Consider the following 17,608-nt stretch of genomic DNA (forward strand, 5'->3'; position numbering starts at 1 on the left):
CATATTATCCGATTCGAGGTTATTGCTTCTGTAGAGGATAAATGACTCAGAAGCTCTGGAATGGTTCCTCTGTTTTTATGTCAACACCCAAGTCTAATATATTTAGAGGAAAAACAAAGATTTTAGAAACTAAATGCAGAGATGTGAAGGGTCCTAAATGCTTAAAGATATATCGGCATCTGTACATTTACTAACAGCTGCCAGACAGGGAGAAAGATTAACCTGGGGAGTTGAAAGCACCAACTACAACAGTTCAGCAGCCAGCACTATGTGTTTTCCCTGCGCCAATGAAACCAGTTTTCACTACACGCTCCCTATTGGGGCGAGGGGCAAACTAGGGCGGAGTGACGTCCCAATGTCCAGGAGTCTTGCTTGATGGTTTTTGCCTCTGTGGTGTGTTTTTGGTTTTTCGGTGTTGTTATTGGTTTCCATGTATACTCTGGAGAGGATCACGTTGGTTTCTGCTCCTCTGAACTCGGTATTGCTCACATTGAAGACACCTTCCTTTACACTCTGCATCAGATCCTTCCTGCAGCCACTGTTGGCAGTGTTACAATCCCGTGCCAGCCTCAGTGGCAGGGCAGATGGGAGCCATGCTCTTAAGAGCTTCCAGAGACACAGGGAGACAAAATAGTAACAAATAGGGGTTGCACAGGTGGCCCGGCAGTTAGGAGCACTTTGCTTCTCTCAGAGAGAAGAGGACTCAGGTTCGGTTCCCAGCACCCATACAACAGCCCACAATCATCTGTAACTGCAGTTCCAGGGGATACCACACTCTCTTCTGGCCTCTGTGAGCACCAGGCATGCACATGGGGCACATGCATGCATATGGAAAATAAAGCTATTTTATTATGACATGTATTACATGAGGAAACACATCCTACACTCCCTGGTCTGTCTCTCTTTCCCACACACCTGCAGCTCCCATCCCACAAAGGCAAATAGGCCCATGACCTGAGGAAGATGCACTGATGGGTGGGTAGGGAGCCTCCAGTGAGAAACACATAGGGAAGGTGGGAAGAGAGACCCTGGGCTGCAGGGGGAAATGGGAGATGAGGAAGGGTTGGAAGCATCAGTCATCCCTGAGTATTTCCTGGTGCTAGCCACGGGTATGGATGTCATCCATGTCTTCTCCTCTTCTCACTTCCAGGCTGTCAAGTGCTGTGTGTTCTATGTCTTTAACAACACCCCTCGACTCCCACCACAACTTTGCTCCATCCCTTGGGCAAGCTAGCATCATCTTTCCCCCAGGACAACATCCATACAGACATTTGGAAAACAAGGGCATCAGCAGGACTGGCTGCCCAGGCAGGCCCAGCCATATCCTCTCCACACACACACAGCAGGGCTTCAGTCTAATGTGGAGAGCCTGTGAGCTGCCCCCCTCTACACACACACAGCAGGGCTTCAGTCTAATGTGGAGAGCCTGTGAGCTGCTTTCTTTCCTGCCCAGATGGAGTTCAGCAATCATGGGGGCTCCTTCTGGACCTTGTGCTGTTTGGCATCTGCCAACCCTAGCTGTTCCCCGTTCGGCCTATTTCAGATTACACTCAATTTGCACAGTTGGGGATTTGGCCTTTCCCTCTGTGTCTGTCTACCACCTACAAAGCTTGATGCCAATGGAGAAAGTAAGACACTGTGCACCTGCTGGACTGCAGCAAGAGTTCTAACATGAGGAAGGAATGCAAGCTGGTCAATGGGCAGTCTGGGTCCACTGTGCTCTGTTTTCTAGGAGACCAAAAACATGGAGGCTGGGCTTGGGGTTGAGGCAAGCCTTTCCTGCAGACCTGGAATTCTCACTTCCTTGAGTCTATCACAGGCAAGGGAGACTCCCTGTTTTGCCCACAGCAAGTTAAGAATGAATGATCTTCACTCCTCAGAATATGGGTCTCACTTTCCTACCAGCCAATTTATAAACATCTTCAAAGAGCCGCTGTCAAAGGCTCTTTCAGCATCCCTTCTCTGCCGTGGAGGAACCTAAGAAAAACCAACACAATTCTGACCTTCCTCTCTCTTTAAAAAGACTGTGTGTAGGTGTGGTGTGTATGTGTGTACGTATAGTGTGTATGGTGTGTGGTGTGCATGTGTATAGGTATGGTGTACATGTGTGTAGGTATAGTGTGTAGGTGTGGTGTGTATGTGTGTAGGTGTATAGGTGTGGTATGTATGGTGTGTATGTGTGTATGTGTGTAGTGTAGGTGTGGTGTGCATGTGTGGTATGGTATGTAGGTATGTATATGTGGTAAGTATTGTGTATATGGTGTGTAGGTGTGGTGTGTATGTGTGTAGGTGTGGTGCACACACTCGCCTATGTGAGTACAGGCATGTATGTACTGTGATATGTGTGCATAGGTTAGAGAGCTAATCCTCATCTACTTTTTTGAGGCAGAGCCTCTTGCTTGCTGCTGCACACTCTAGGCTAGTCAGCCCCAGAGTTTCCAGGGCTTTCCTAGCAGTGAGTCCCAGTCTTCCCAGGAGAACTGGAATTATGCACTATCATGCTTAGATTTAGTCCTAAGCATTAGTCCTGGAGATTCCAACTCTGATCCTCCTGCATTTGTGGCCAGCATTTTACCCCTGAGCTACCTACTGCCCCAGCTCAGACCTTCCTCTCTTTAAAGAAAGTGGAATTACTTTCCACCACTTTGCAACCATGACTCGCTAACTCTGAGACAATTAGGGAAGCCAGGAGCGCAGGAAAACAGAATCTACATATGAAAATGAGGTTCCTCATGTGGAGGCCCCTTAGGGACTCTAAATTTGCCTCTGCGGTTCCTGGCATATCCAAGGGCAACAACAACAACATTTCAAATGGGCTAAAGGTGAAAGTCAATTTTGTGGGTCACTGAAGAACAAACACGGGCAGATCCGTGCAATGTGGGTCCTCCGGCTACACATGAAGCACACTGCCATCTAGGACAATCTGAGTGGCTGGCTGGCTGCAGGAAGCCCAGGGACAGAATGGCTTGCTCTCCAGTGTTGATGCAGGACCATGGAAGACCCTGTTGGTATCGATTTTCTTGTCTATATCCTATAAAACACACCATGCTCCAGCTTGTTCTTGAAAAGTTTCATTATAGTGGGTTTGGGAACTGCTACTGTTTTACAGGAATGTCTAAAGATGATAGCTGTGACACATGAAGTAATAAGTTGAACTCTGAAAATGACAGTCCTTAGTGAGGAGGCCAGATTAAAGCTGGACCCCAAGTGAACTTCATACTCTGCCTGAGACTGGTATAGTCCCCAGATATTACTGACCTAGGAAATGGCCATCCCTTTCTGCAGCCTTTCGCCTGGGTGAGAATGTGAGCAATGGTGCCACCCTAGATCAAAACAGGTCTCTATGTTGCCAAAGGCAATGAGCTTGTGCTGTGGAAATTTCCATCTGGAGCCCAGAGTTTTCCAATACTCCCCTGCAGGCAGATGCCTTTAAAAGGCAGATCAATAATTCGGTTTCCTTTCTGGTAATTCAATTTGCTGTCTGCTGTGTTTCTGGAGCCTTCTTGTTTAGCATGGCCTTGGGCTCACACTTGGGCTATTTAGCACAGGAGGGTATATCTGGAAAAGCCACACATGGTGACGTCTGGTTTCTGGGATGAAAACTCAGAGGGGAGGCTGTCATGATAAAAACAAGACAAACACTTTAACTACTTGCGTTTAGAAGTTTGCTGGCTTCCCGAAGCCCAGTGCTAAATATGACCTTTGAGAAGCCCCAGGCAGCAGACAACAAAGGCATGTTTAAAGTCCCTGTCTGTGTCCTGGTGTCAACAGGGCAGCCAGTCCTGTCCTCAGATGAGGGCAAGTGGGGAATGAGAACAGCTCCTGCCTTAGCATGCCCGCCACTCACACACAAGTTCTCGCCTGTCATTGCTGCCAGCAGAGGGCCAGAGAGCGTCAGCGCATCAGAGCCTCTGCTGTCAGGACCGATGGTTGAGTCTACACCAAAGTCACCTTTCACTGTGGGTTTGGGGTGGTGTGAATGAAATGCTCTTGAAGCTGAGCTTCATTTCAGCGTGGGGCAGTGTTAGCCAGAGCGGGACCTGCAGTCTCCTGAGGAAGCTGTCAGACAGATCTCCCAGTCCCTCCCCCCCCACCCCCAAGTCCCACTCCAGAGACAACAGGACAGTGAGCATGACCTGCACCCGCCTGTCACTGGAACAAAGGAAAGAGCTGAGCTTTGCAGAAGAGCCCAGAACCCAGGCCCTGCCCTGCCCTGCCCTGCCGTGAGGACAGTGTAATCTGCAAGGGTTAGGGACATGAGAAATGGTATTTCATTCGCACCTAGCCACATCAAACTGTCCCAAACTGTTTTTAGGAGTGTGAGAGGACTACTTAAAACAGGAATTTTAAAAATTTGTGAGATTATTCTTCAAATTTTATACAAATAAATAAAAGCATGTAAATGAAATAGTTAATTACTTAGAAAATATTATTTACCAAAACAATTCAATTACCAATAGAAAGCTTTGGTAGCCCACTTTTTACAGAATAAATAGAGAAAAATTTATAGGATTTTTTTCCCACAACTATAGCACCAGCCTAAAGGGTCTCCTCGTATATAAAAATTTACAAACACCATGCATTTGGTCTATAAAAAATTGAGGTGGATTTCCTAATTATTTTTCTGAAGCAAATGCAACATTGATGCTTAAATATAACATACAAACATTAGTGCGCCACCACTCTCTGGCTAAGTCCACATCTCTTAGTGAAGAATCCCTGGAGTGGTTTCCAGTAAGACTGGGAAGAAGGCAAGGGAGTCCATTATCTCCACTACTGTCTGTTATTGTGCTGAACATGTGAGCTAAAGCAGCCGCATAAAGGAAACCAGTGAGAAGCACTGAATTAGAAGACATAAAGTAAAACCATGTCTATCTGCAGTGTATCTAAAAAATGTAAGAGAGTCAATGTTCAAATTAATCCAAGCAATAAAAAACTAAGCTAGTTAGAAAGGTTATAAAATTAAAGCACAAGCCCCAGTAACCCTTAGATACACAAAAATAAGTAAAATATGTAATTATGAATAAATCCCCACTTATATTAATAATGATAAAATGCATAGAAATAAACTTTTCAAGGTGCCTGAGAGACAAAGCAGACATGAGCAAATGGGATGGCAGCCCTTGTTCCTGGGTAAAGACTCAACATCATACAGATGTCAGTTTTCCCAAAATTTATTTATTTATAAATACTTTAATAAAAACTCTCTCTCTCTCTCCATATATTTGAAAAACAATCACGTTTCCAGGAACCTGATGTTTTGGGGTAAAAGCCACTAAACCATTCTACAGAATGTCTAGAACTGAAAATGTGAGCTGTTGGTACCTATATAAAACGGATTAGCAGGCTGGAGAGATGGCCCAGAGGTTAAGAGCACTGACTGCTGCTCTTCCAGAGGTCCTGAGTTCAATTCCCAGCAACCACATGATGGCTCACAACCATCTGTAATGAGACCTGGTGCCTTCCTCTGACATGCAGGCAGAACAGTGTGCACATAATAAATACATCTTTAAAAAATAAAAGGGGAATAGCTGACTAGAACAGAAATTCAGACTCAAAGCTCAAGTGCATGTGAGAATTTGGTGTACGATGGAGGTGTTATCCTAAGTCTAAATTTGGGGCAGTGCTGGGCTCTTTGATGAAATGGTGACAAACAAGCCAGTTATTCCATGCATTTCTGCTACAGGGATTTAGCAAAAAGATAACATGAGACCTTTACCAGCTACATAAAAACAAACAGAAAACTCCAGGTTAAAAAGAAGAGCAGAAGAAACAAACACAAAAGAATTCCTCTGTGGACTGGGTATGCAGAAAGACCACAACAATGAGGAAGTCTTAGTAAGTTATACTATGAAATTTTAAAAATATTTGCATGATCAAACATGACTGATAATTCATTTTTTGAATGTATGTTCTTTAGAGGAACTCTTTTACCCCCTCCCCCACCAAATGTCAGCTTAAATATACCACAAAAGTGATGCCATCTTCCCTAATGAGCCATTATAAAATTTCACTTAAACGTAGTATGGGGAAGGGAAAGGACTGGTCATGGGAGGTGAGGGAGAGCTCTCTTTATATCAGTGCTGGCTCCCACTTTACCTTCTTTAGTTTGGCATGTGCTCCGATGTGGTTTCCCTGTGCCAGGTCTGCCCTGCCCAGGATCCGGTATGTCTCTGCCACCTCAGGGCTGAAGTCACCGAATGCTCCTACTTTGGCTTCCAGAGACTCTCTCAGGATCATGATTGCTCTCTGAGAAAAGGACAAAATGCTGTGTGGTTTAAAAAAGTCAAAGGATGCTCAGTGGTTAAGGGGACTTGTGATTGTTGCTAAGGCCCCAGCTTGGGCTCTCAGCGCCCACGTGGTAGCTTACAACCTCTGTAACTCCATTTCTGAGGATCCATCATTGCCCTGCTCTGGACCCTGCAGGCATCAAGCATGCAAGTGGTACACAGATATACATGAAGCAACATACAGAAAGAAAGAAAGAAAGAAAGAAAGAAAGGAAGGAAGGAAGGAAGGAAGGAAGGAAGGAAGGAAAAATCTTTTTTAAAAGTTCAAGGGTTTAGTAAGATCCGTGCCTCTCAGGAAAAATCATGAATTGATACACATTTAACATTTCAGAGAAGTGTTCTTAAGCCGGGGCACTGTCTTCTGGGGAGAGAAGGTAAAAGCTAAGAAGAGAGAAAGCAACATGGGCACTGTGTCAGCTATGGCTAAAATCTGTTCCACTGAGCAGCAAGAGCAGAATGAGGCTGCATGGAACCGTATGTGTCAGGGGCTCAGTTTATGTGTGATCTGATATGATTTATTCTTTAGATAGGTACAACCTTATCTTCTTCTGACCCAGGAGGAGGTCTAGGTGCAGAGCAGCAGCTGAGAACTTCCTCGTTCCTACAGGGGCTCATCAATGGTGGAGCTCATTGAAGGTGGAGCTGGAATCTGTTTCCCTAGCCCTTTTTTAGGTCCATGCTCTTCTCTCTCCCTGCACACTACTGATCGTGAGTAAGAGAAAACTAGGCTGTGCTTCTGGACTTTCTGTTCTCACGGTGAATGCTTAGGAAGCCGAAAGTAAACATTCCATGGAGCATGACATCATGCTTTGTCCTATTTATTTGTGCCAACATGGAATAGGAAAATAGGAGCTGGTCAGAAAATAATATTCCCCGATTATTAATGTTTGCAGATACTAAGACATACAGGGGGAAAGCCTGAACTTCCAACACATCCTGAAATTCTTACTGGATCTTCCACCTGAAAACATAGTTATGGTTGTACAACGTGAATGCTGAATTCAACAGTCAAATAAAGCCAGGACCACAGAAAGGGATTCCCATAGCATAGCCCTGGTATGGGTGGATGGGGGCACATCCCGATTCCATGTCGTAGACAGGCAGACATGTGAATGAAGAACATGGCTCCTTTTGGGCAGTAACGTGAGTTAGTGACTGGGTTGGCACATTAAGGGTGGTAATGAGCAGAAATCAACTTCTCAGGCAAAGCAACTGTGTAACTTGCCAAGTGTGGCTCATTGCAGCACTCAGAGGTCTGGGATCTCCATGCATCCCCCTCCCAACACCTGTGAGGTGGCTTTCCCATGGGATTTGACTGCTGGGCTTTGGGAAGTCAGTCAGTGATGGGGAGAAGGGCTGGAGGTTCTTCTCCTGAATGAAGCTTTTGACACTGCTTCTGTTGACTAGGGAGACTAGGATGGGTGCGTGTCAAGTTAAAAGACACATTCTGATGACAATGGAAAGCAGATGGGAAAACTTAATGGGAAGAACCAGAATTATTAAGAGCAGTCATAGCAGGGAGGTGTTAGAAAGGGGCAGTATGGGCTGGGGAGGCAGATGGTCTTTAAAAGTACCTCAAGCATAAGGGCCTGAGTTCAATCCCCAGAACCCACATAAAAATGCCGGCTGTGGTGGTGTGCACCTGTAATCCCAGAGCTAGGGAGGCAAAGACAGAAGGCTCCTGGAGCTTGCTGGGCAGTTGGTGGTGGCAAAACCTTTAATCCTGAGCACTCAGGAGGCAGAGGCAGGGGGAGCTCTTTGAGTTCGAGGCCAGCCCTGGACTATAGAGCGAGTGCCAGGATAGGCTTCAAAGCAATACAAAGAAACCCTATCTCAAAACAAAACAAAACAAAACAAAACAAAACAAAACATCAGCAGACTCTGGACATTGGGAGGGTCATGCCAGCTTTGCCATGAGGGTATTAAGGTTCATTGGAGAACCAAATGAGTGTTCGATGTTCAGGTGTGCTTTCAGAATCTGAACAGATTAAGGTAAAAGTGGGGAGGAAGCACCTGGGAAAGAGAAGATTCTAGAGTGGTCCTGATGAGATGATGGATGGTGGGAGGGGAAATGTTAAACCATGTGTGTGTTGAGGAAACTTGGAGGTGAATGAGGAACCTGTGAAGTCCCCATAGGACTAAGATGGAGTCTCGGGTAGGAATCCGAGGCCCTAGCAGGGCCCTGTATCTTTGGCTGGGTGATTCAGAAGAACAGTGAAACACTATTTGTTATGGTGACTGTGCATTTACTCTGGCCTGACAAATGGAATGAGTGCAGAATAAAAGCCCGTGGTCCTTAACTGAGAGAAAAGAAGTCAAGGATGAGGAAAGCGTAGTAGGGAGAAGACAACAAAGACAACTCCAGACAACAAAGAAAGACTACTTTTCATCTTCATCTCCAAGATCTGCTATGCTAGACTGAAAACACACATACACACATAACACACACACACACACACATACACACACACACACATACACACACACACACACACACACACCACACACATGCACACATCACATATACACACACATACCACACACACACCACACACATACACATACATCACACATGCACACACATACCACACACACACACACACACACACACACACACACACACACACACACAGCACACAGCACACACACACACACACCACACACCTCTAAATTATCTACTTTCTTTTCCTGGAGCTGCTCTGACTTACACGGAAATTTTTTTTAGTATACTATAAGCTCTGGCTTTGTCCTACCTTTCTAAGTCATGTTGAGCATGCCTTTACAGACCAGCAGCAGAGACAGTGAGCTGGGACCTCTGTGCTGGGTAGTTTTTGTTAGAAATGAAAATTCCATTCAATATACAGAAGAGGAAAAAAGGAATTGACCACACTGAGGGCCACAGACCACCCCAGCTGGAAGAACCTTGGGCTTCAGTGAGGGCTCTTGCCCACTGAGTTCTCAAGGTTTTCAACCCTTCGTGACCTTTTGTAGTTGGATGTAGCATTTAATTTCTCACTGTTTTGTTTCTAAGAGGAAGCATGTGGATGCTGCCTGAGAGTGGCTCCTTGATTTACTTACCTGGGTCTCTCCAGAGGCTAGGACATGCCCTGTATATACTAGGTGTTTAACAGATGGTTGAAGGCTGAAAGAGTAGTCTTTGGCATCCCGTAGGAATAGCTTGACAATTGTGATCTAAACTCACTTACTTCTTTTTGTCCAGTGATCTGCAGAAAATTGCAAAATTCATCTTGAATGGAAAGGAACTTGACTCTTCCTGCTCCTTCAGAATCCTTCACATGAGTCATGCTTTCCTGAAAATACTGCTCGGCCATATCTGAAAAGAGCACAGAAGAACATTTTGAAAATAGCTCAAAGATCCAAAGCAGAGATGGAGCAAATATGTTGTTAGTGACGGTGAAAGGTTTAAAAATAACCATTTGGATAAGAGAAGCCAGTTCGAGGGACTCTCTTGTGCCCGTTAATCTGCTCATTTTATCAGAAACTATTTTCACCTCAGAAGGATACAGCAAGCTATTTTTCTTGTTTTTCAGACATTTTAGTGTTCTTGGTGATATGAGGGGCAGGGAGGGGGAAGCTATCCCAGAGCCGAACACACTAGGATATTGATAGAACATTTTCTCTGCCTAGAAATCAGTCACTCCTCACAACCCATATAGTTCTGTGGACTCTTTATATTTCTTTAACACACACACACACACCAAAAAAAAAAAACAAAAACAAAAAACAAAACTAGAAAATCTAGCTGATACACTAGCGAAGAAAAATCCCAACCATTCTAAACTCTTTTGGGGGGCGAGTTTCAAGACAGGGTTTCTCTGTGGCTTTGGAGGCTGTCCTGGAACTAGCTCTTGTAGACCAGGCTGGTCTTGAACTCACAGAGATCTGCCTGCCTCTGCCTCCTGAGTGTGCTGGGACTCAAGGTGTGTGCCACCACTGCCTGGCTCCATTCTAAACTCTTAAACACACTGATTGATAAAATAAAAATGGTTTGACATAAATGATAATCAGAAGAGCAAGAGAAGGAAGATCGAAGGCATGGAAAATGGAAAGGGAATTGAAGACCAGAGCTGTGACTACACAACCCTCTGCTGTTGAAACAAACACCTGAGATAAATCAGCATAAAGTAAGGACAGCTAATGGTACTCACACTGTTGGAGGTTCCAGCCTGTGCCCCAGCCTGTGGCTCTGCTGCGTCCCGTGATGGGGCAATGGTAAGAGTGTCATGGTAACTAGAAGTGAAGGGAATCAGGGAGGGGCTGGGCTCCCATGTCACTGCCTAGAGGTTCTGCCACCTATCAATAGTGCCACAGGCTGGGGGCCAAGCCTTTAACACGGGGGTCTTGGGAGGATGCAGAGCCAAACTGTGACAAACAAGGAACTGAAGCTTAACAGTGAAAGGAAAAGAATCAGCTAAGGACCCCCAAGACCAAGTACTCAGCACAAAGGAGATTTATTTGTCCCAGAGGGACAGAGGACAGGGGATAAAAGACAAAGACAGAGGATAGAGGACAAGGGACAAGAGGAAGGGAACAAGGGAAAGGAGGCAAGGTTATTTGTCCCACAGGGACAAAGGACTGCCTCTGGATAGAGAGGAGACAGGTAAATCGCAGTTTATAATGGTAAAATGGGAAACCCGGTGTTAGGAGGAGGTGTTTTGTGGGGTCTTCAGAAAGGGCAGAAATCAGCACATGGGAAAGTATCTTCTGGGTCCGCACGACTGCAGAAAGCTTGGGTCTGGAAACAGGTAGGAGCTATGTCTCCTGGGCATGTCCCATCCCAGGCTCATTAGGTGCATCAACAGTAAGTGACCTAGGTATCCCGAACTTTATCCCAGACCAGCAGGGATGTCCCTGAAGTAGCCTCAAGTCTTATGGACAAAAGTTCTCCAACGTGGAAAGCGTCATATCTCTTTACTCATTGCTGACCCCTCAAAGTATCGACTCTGATTCACTTTGATAATCTGACCACAGAGTTGGGGGTGGAGTGACGAACATAACACCAACATTCCGAGTCTGATGTGACTGGGGTTTTCAGGAGTGGAGGGCACTTGATATTTTGATTTGCTAACTAATCCGGAACCAATATAAGAACACAGGCCAACCTTTGAGAGTAAAACAGAACTAGTTGGATGGGCAGGTCTGGTGGTGTATGACAGTAACCCAGCACTCCCTGTCCTTGGTTTGCTCCTGGAAGGTCTCTACTCACAGGAGAAAAAAATAAGGCTAGGGAACAGTGTGTCCCTGATAGCAGGTATCGCAGGCAAGTTGACCATGTCTGTAATGACACGTCAAGACCCTTGTTTCATGGGATGTTCCAGAACTCAGGAACAAAGTGACAGGAGGTGGGTGGGTGGGGGGGTTCTCAGACCTTGACAGTGATATTCTCCCTGTCTGTAACTCTAAAGCTACTTCATCTTTATCTGGGGTAAAGGAAAACTCTTTTATTCCAAGACCCCTACTTCCTTCTCTCACCTCTCCAGGTCCTAAATGAACTTCGAACCATGGTTACATGGCCAGCCTTTGAGGAGAGAACAGAGTGCATGCTGGTCCACTGCAGAAGAGTCCTGTACTGACAGGGATTATTTTCTGGGGCTGGGATGGTGAGGAGAGGCATCCCAGGCTCATCTGGAACAAAGGACAAGAGACTTTCTGAAGAGAAGGGAAGTCATCTCCCCACTTGTTCCTGTGTTCTGAAGCCAGGACACTCCACAGAGAGCCGGCAAGCAGCCCAGCACATGGCCATCCTTAGCTTTAAAAAGCACTTCTAGAATCCTCTGCAATGTGATGCCGGGAGCCTGGGCAAGGATGAAGTCATACTCCGAAACAAACACGGGAGCGTGGCTCCGCCGGTAAATCTGAGCCCTGATGGCAGAGGTGAGCCAGGACCATAAATCTCCTCCCAGTCCCACTCCAGCTGAGGGTTTGGGTTGTCTATGAGTTCTAGAGCTGGGGGAAGGGGGCGGGTAGGTAGTGATGCTGTGGACAGACATGTTAACCATCTCTATAGAGAGCTCCATCTGGGGACTTGAAGCCAGATAGACTTGCATGGAGAGGTTTTTAACACAGAAAAAAGAAGACAAAACTTTGTTCAAAGAGCCAGAGATTAGAAGGCTGAAGAGAGGTCCAATGGATGCCAGGAAGCTTAAAAAAACTCTCCGTCTCTGTCTCTGTCTCTGTCTCTGTCTGTCTGTCTGTCTGTCTGTCTCTCTCTCTCTCTCTCTCTCTCTCTCTCTGTGTGTGTGTGTGTGTGTGTGTGTGTGTGTGTGTGTGTGTGTGTATAGGTGCTGCAGTGTACCTGTGACTGAGGACAACTTTTAAGTGTTGATTCTGCCCTCCCTTCCACCATTTGGGTCCCTGCTGTCAAACTCAGATGGTCAGGCTCGGATGCAGCAGCATCATAGGGATGCACCTCCTTCCCCTGGTCAGGAGCTTCTAACTGAAATAAATCCCAGTTTGTCTGGGCTTCAATTGCCTGAGGCTGTTCTGAGGCAGGGGGAGGGGTGGTAAGGGCAGCTTCATTATGTGGGAGGGCTGCACCATCAATGTGGCAATTACCTTTTGTAACAGTCTCAGAAAACAGTCTTTATACTAACTAAGCAAGGCTCTAAGGACTCCACGAAATTCAAAAGGAGGAAGTCTCTAATCCTGGCCTGACCTTCACCCCGAAAACTGAACCATTGAGGCCATGGTGGGAGCTGCTACCCCCAGCCACCCATCACCTGTGGGGGGCCATGGGGGAGGCCTGGGGACTCACCCCTTACTTTTCTCACACATCTGACCCCACACAGTGGGAGGCTGCGCTGCCAAACTTGCTGTACAATCCAAGGAAGTTCATATGTGTTGCTGGGGGCAGCTGTGTATCAGAAAGCATGGTGGCTAAATGCACACCACGCCAGGAGAGGCTTGCAGGGCATAAAGGTGAAAAGTGTCCTCACAGGGCTTAGCAGAGGGCTCACACACCATGGGATCTGCTTGCATTGGGATCCTCACTACTCAGAGCAGTCTAGACTCCACGTTCCCAACAATCTACCTGGCAGAGTCCCATGCAGAGCCACATGGGTAGAGGTTAGCACTGGGCAACCTTAGGCCTCCAGAGCTTTAGTTGAGGGAAGCACATGTGTTCTCCAAAGAGCTGCCTTTAAAACCCTTCTCAAAAGCTTCCGGGTAGAAATAGCATAGTGTGAAAGTGACCATCATAGGCTGTCTACTTCATCCAGCCCAGAAATGGCACAGAGGCCACCAGCATCACTCTAGACACACGGGAAAGAAGGCAACCATCCAGGTAGGGTTCCTGAGGTTTGTGCTCCGCCCTGGGTTGTTCTCTAGGAAAAAAAGGTCAGGCAACCCAGGCTGTACTTCCACTGGCCTCAAGAACTGCTGAATGAACAGCCCCTACTTGAGCTCTGGTGTGGGGTTACTTGTCCCAATAGCACTGGGGGTGTGACATTCACGATGTGACCACCTTTCTGGGTGGAGGGTATGGGGAGGAGACAGTACATGGTCTCCATTCTAAAGCCTTGGGCTGTCTTTGATTATTTACTGAATGAACTTGCACTCCAGTTCTCCAGAGGCAAGGAGGACTTCCAGAAGTTTTCAAGAGGGGACTCGTGGTGCTGGCAAAAACAAACAAACAAAAACAAAACAAAAAAACAGTGAGAAGCTCCTTCTCCTGGCCCTCATCCATTTCTTCCTTGCTTCCAGGGGCTCACAGGCAGGCATGTGCAGGCTGGCCAGGCATTCTTATAAGCAATGAGTCCTGAGGAGAGGGGTGGGGGTGAGGCAGGTTCTCTCAGAGCACACAGGGTGCCAAGGTGTGGGAAGGCTGAGGAAGAGAAGGAGGTCAAGTAGAACAACATGAGGACAAAGGGACACAGTGTCACCAGTGGTGCTCTCAATTTCTGCCAGCAGGACTATACAGTATATGCCACAGGCTCCACCATGGTGGCCTCAGGTGAGGGCTTGGAGGAACAAGCTAAGGAGGGCCACAGGAAGGTGAAGGCTATGGACAGTGGCTGTTCCCAGGTGCCATGTTACCTGCCAGGAGTCTGCAGGCTCCAACAGCTACAAATGCCTGGGACCACCTGACTTACGGTCTCTCAGAACACCCGGGGCATTATAACTGGTAACCACTGTGTGGAGGAGGGGTATGGTGTGCCCACATAGCAAGCAGGGCACAGGAGGAAGAGTTGAGAAAAAGTATGGAAGGTCAAGGAGACCCACCCAGGTAATTACTTTAAAAAATAAAAAGCTTCAGAAACTTTTTTTTTTAATTTCTACCTATGCAAAATGTAGGGAGATGCTAGGGCCAGTCTGGGCTGGGAAATAAATGTATTTGTATATAAGGAATTATACACAGGGAACCCAGTTACTCAGAAATCCCTAGGCTCCAACTGGGGCAGACACCATTCCCTCTGCTGACTTGGGGACCCAGAAGAACTCCTTAGCCTGCTGGCGCCTGGGGGACCACATGGGGCCACTTCCAAACAAGGCTGCCTCCACTGAGCAGGCCCTGCAGCATGAAGGTTTACACTGAAATGTACTTGGCTTTGTACCATTTCATCCTAATATCCTTAAGGAGAAGCGTTATAAAAACAAGGCCAAGGCCCTGGACATGCAGCAGGGTTGGGAGAGCTGTTAATACCAAGTTTGTCTATGGCTGCTCTGGGAAGCTGGCCAGGCCCAGGTTAGTGACATTCCACGAGCCTGAATTGGGAATCTTCACGCAAGCCCAAGCCTCCCAGACTTCTAGGGCAGTTTTGTCTGCTTGAGGAGTGAAGGATGGCGCAGGGCAAAGGCACCAGCTCCAGCGTGTGGTCTGAAACACTTAGTTCCGGGCCAGCAGCATCGCTTGTTAGTAGACAATGCCTTCAATGGGCATCCAGCAAGAGAGGAGCAGGCTGGTGATGGGAAAATCCCCAAACGGGAAATTATGCTTTTTAAAGATTCTATTGTTTTGTTTTCTCTCAAAACAAAAGCAAAGCCAAAAGTCTATGTTAGGTATAAACAGTTTTAAACATAAAAGAACAAAGACCAGATTGCTCCCTTGACACTCTGAAAGACAAGCAGGCTTGCTTCTGATGGGCTCTGGCTAGGACTTGGGGACTAGAAGTAACCACAGTCCAGGTCAGAAAGTCCTGGGTGGGTGAGAGCAGGGGCAGAGATGGGGTGGGGTGGGGATGGACTCTAGCTCCCTAATTTTCCAACAGTCCTCCTCCCTTTCCCCTGCAGGGGGCAGCAGAGGCCTGAACAGTCCTCAGCCCTCGGTGGCTCTCTCAGTCTTGCCATGGTGGCTTCCACCATGTAAAGGGACAGCAGAGCGATGGCAGGAAAGATAGGAGACTGTGCTTGCTTGGTCTCCAGCTGTATTCTCTGCCTGTGGTGTCTGTCCTGTTTCTGCTTCCAGAGGGAAGTTGAATCCCTGGATCCCAGTCAGGCTGGTCTTGCTCTGCCCATGCCACACAGCACTCTGGCAGGTACAGGCCAGGACAAAGTCGGGTCTCCGGGCCCTGGCCTGGCCAGCTTGCTTTCCAGCCTTGGAAAGCTTCATCTGCCACCGAGGGAGCAGAGACTCTGACAATAGCAGGGTTCAATGGTTGGAATAATGGTGGGTAGAGGCGAGAGGTGTTCTCCACACAGGTACTCATTTCTGATTTGTTTGGGCCATGGGGAAGAGGGTTTGTTTGCTTTGCACAGCTGTTCTGGGGTTCACATTGTTACTGGACAACTGGCATGGCAAGTCTTTCTACCCCATGGGCTTCTCTGTCAGCATCCTCACTTAGTATGTCCTTATCTTAGCTTCAATAGCCAAATTTCCCATCAAATAACAGAATTATTACCAGGGTGATAGCTGTCCTCTGATGGGCAGGTGCTGAATCTGAAGTGGACCAATCAAAGAGCAGCCCTCCGGTTCATCTGAACTTTGTCCTTTTGGTGTAGGGCAATGAGGACTTGGTGGGAGGAGGCGGGGGGGGGGGGAGAGAGACAGAGGCAGACACAGAGAGGAGCTTCTCTAGACGGAGATAACATTCTGGTAGGAAGAACTGGCTATGGGAGTGTCTTTGAAAAATCGGAGGTGATACCCTGCTTCTATGGACTGTGAAAGGTATTAAGAGCAGTTGGTAAACACCCCAGCACTGCATATAGTTGTCACTGCTGTCACAGCTGGGACATTTGCTCCCTGTGCTTCTGGAGTCATTTGTCTCCCTGTCTAGTCTCCAGCCCTGGCCCTCTCTACTGCCGTTGCACTTCTCACACACCTCAGCTCTGACCAGGACAGAAGCCCTCTGGATGCCAGTCAAGAAATTCTCTGCAGCCACAGGGTTATGGGGCTGGGGTGGATTGAGATCTTGAGCAGGCTTCTGGGTCCTAGCCCTTCCCAGTGGCTCTCCACACCCTTGTTTTTAGGCTGCCGTCACTTACCCAAGGTCCCATGTTTGCTACAAACTCCACAGACTCTTGCACAGGGGTAGGGAAAGAAAGGAGGACAGTCCTTATGTATAACAATTGATAAAGGGTATCTGGAGACGACCATCTGGGATCCAGACCTTGATCACTCAATGGCTTGGAAAAGTTGCCTTTTCTATTGAATCTTTATCTAACTGGAGCTGAGTAAAGCAAGGCCCGTGTGTCCTGTGCAGGTATGAGCTATTTAGTACTCAGGTTATCTGTATCATACAGGTGTTGTTATCACTCCCACTTTGTAGGGGAGGCAAACCCAGCTGTATTTATACAAAAAAAAAAAAAAAAAAAAAAAAAAAACACTACACACACACCTACCTCAATTTGGATTGTCACCAATTCTATGAAGGGCAAAGCAAATGGGTCTAACTTAGAGCTTTGGGACAAGACCATCTCTGTGCATAACTTCTGTTGGCCATCATTCAATTCCTACAGTCCAGAAGGAGTCAGTCCACTGTGTACTGGGTGGGGCTGGGAATCAGGACAGCCTCCAGGCAAGAAGACTGCTTTTAGCCTTTGCCTCTTCTACCCATTAGGATCATCAGAACCTTCCAGTTGTCTTAATCTAGGAACCACTAAGATGTGTCCTCACCTTAAGGTTTTTGTTACTCAACTTCCCATCAAATTGCCACTGTTGTTACCAAGCTGATAGGTGTTTCAGGTGTCCTCTGGGCCACCTGGGACCAAAGCAGTCCCGACACTCATTTTAACCTTAAACATATCTGAGCTAGCTACAGTCAACCAACAATTGGAGATTTCATATGAAGCTCCAAATTCTTCCTTCTCTGGACAGTAGAATCTGCCTGCCATGTGGAGCCATGTTGCTAAGGCAAAATAGC

The 17,608-nt window shown here is 47.0% G+C and overlaps 1 protein-coding gene across 6 annotated transcripts in view; it reads right to left on the minus strand.

The window, feature by feature from the left end:
* Positions 1-5,951: 5,951 nt before the first annotated feature.
* Positions 5,952-17,608, minus strand: part of Ttc23 (tetratricopeptide repeat domain 23) — a 74,073-nt gene continuing 62,416 nt past the window's right edge. For 2 of the 6 annotated variants that reach the window (XM_027408126.2, XM_027408122.2), the window contains 3 exons: positions 11,784-11,936; positions 9,497-9,624; positions 5,953-6,249 (listed from right to left, as the gene is read on the minus strand). In XM_027408126.2, the coding sequence (XP_027263927.1) occupies positions 6,073-6,249; positions 9,497-9,624; positions 11,784-11,936 (458 nt within the window). In that variant the 3' untranslated portion in view covers positions 5,953-6,072. Of the gene's footprint in view, positions 6,250-9,496; positions 9,625-11,783; positions 11,937-17,608 lie in introns of all 6 variants that reach the window. The other 4 variants (XM_027408123.2, XM_027408125.2, XM_027408124.2 and 1 more) reach the window with 4 other exon arrangements.

The sequence above is a fragment of the Cricetulus griseus genome, chromosome 3 (assembly GCF_003668045.3).
Source record: "Cricetulus griseus strain 17A/GY chromosome 3, alternate assembly CriGri-PICRH-1.0, whole genome shotgun sequence".
Classification (NCBI taxonomy): domain Eukaryota; kingdom Metazoa; phylum Chordata; class Mammalia; order Rodentia; family Cricetidae; genus Cricetulus; species Cricetulus griseus.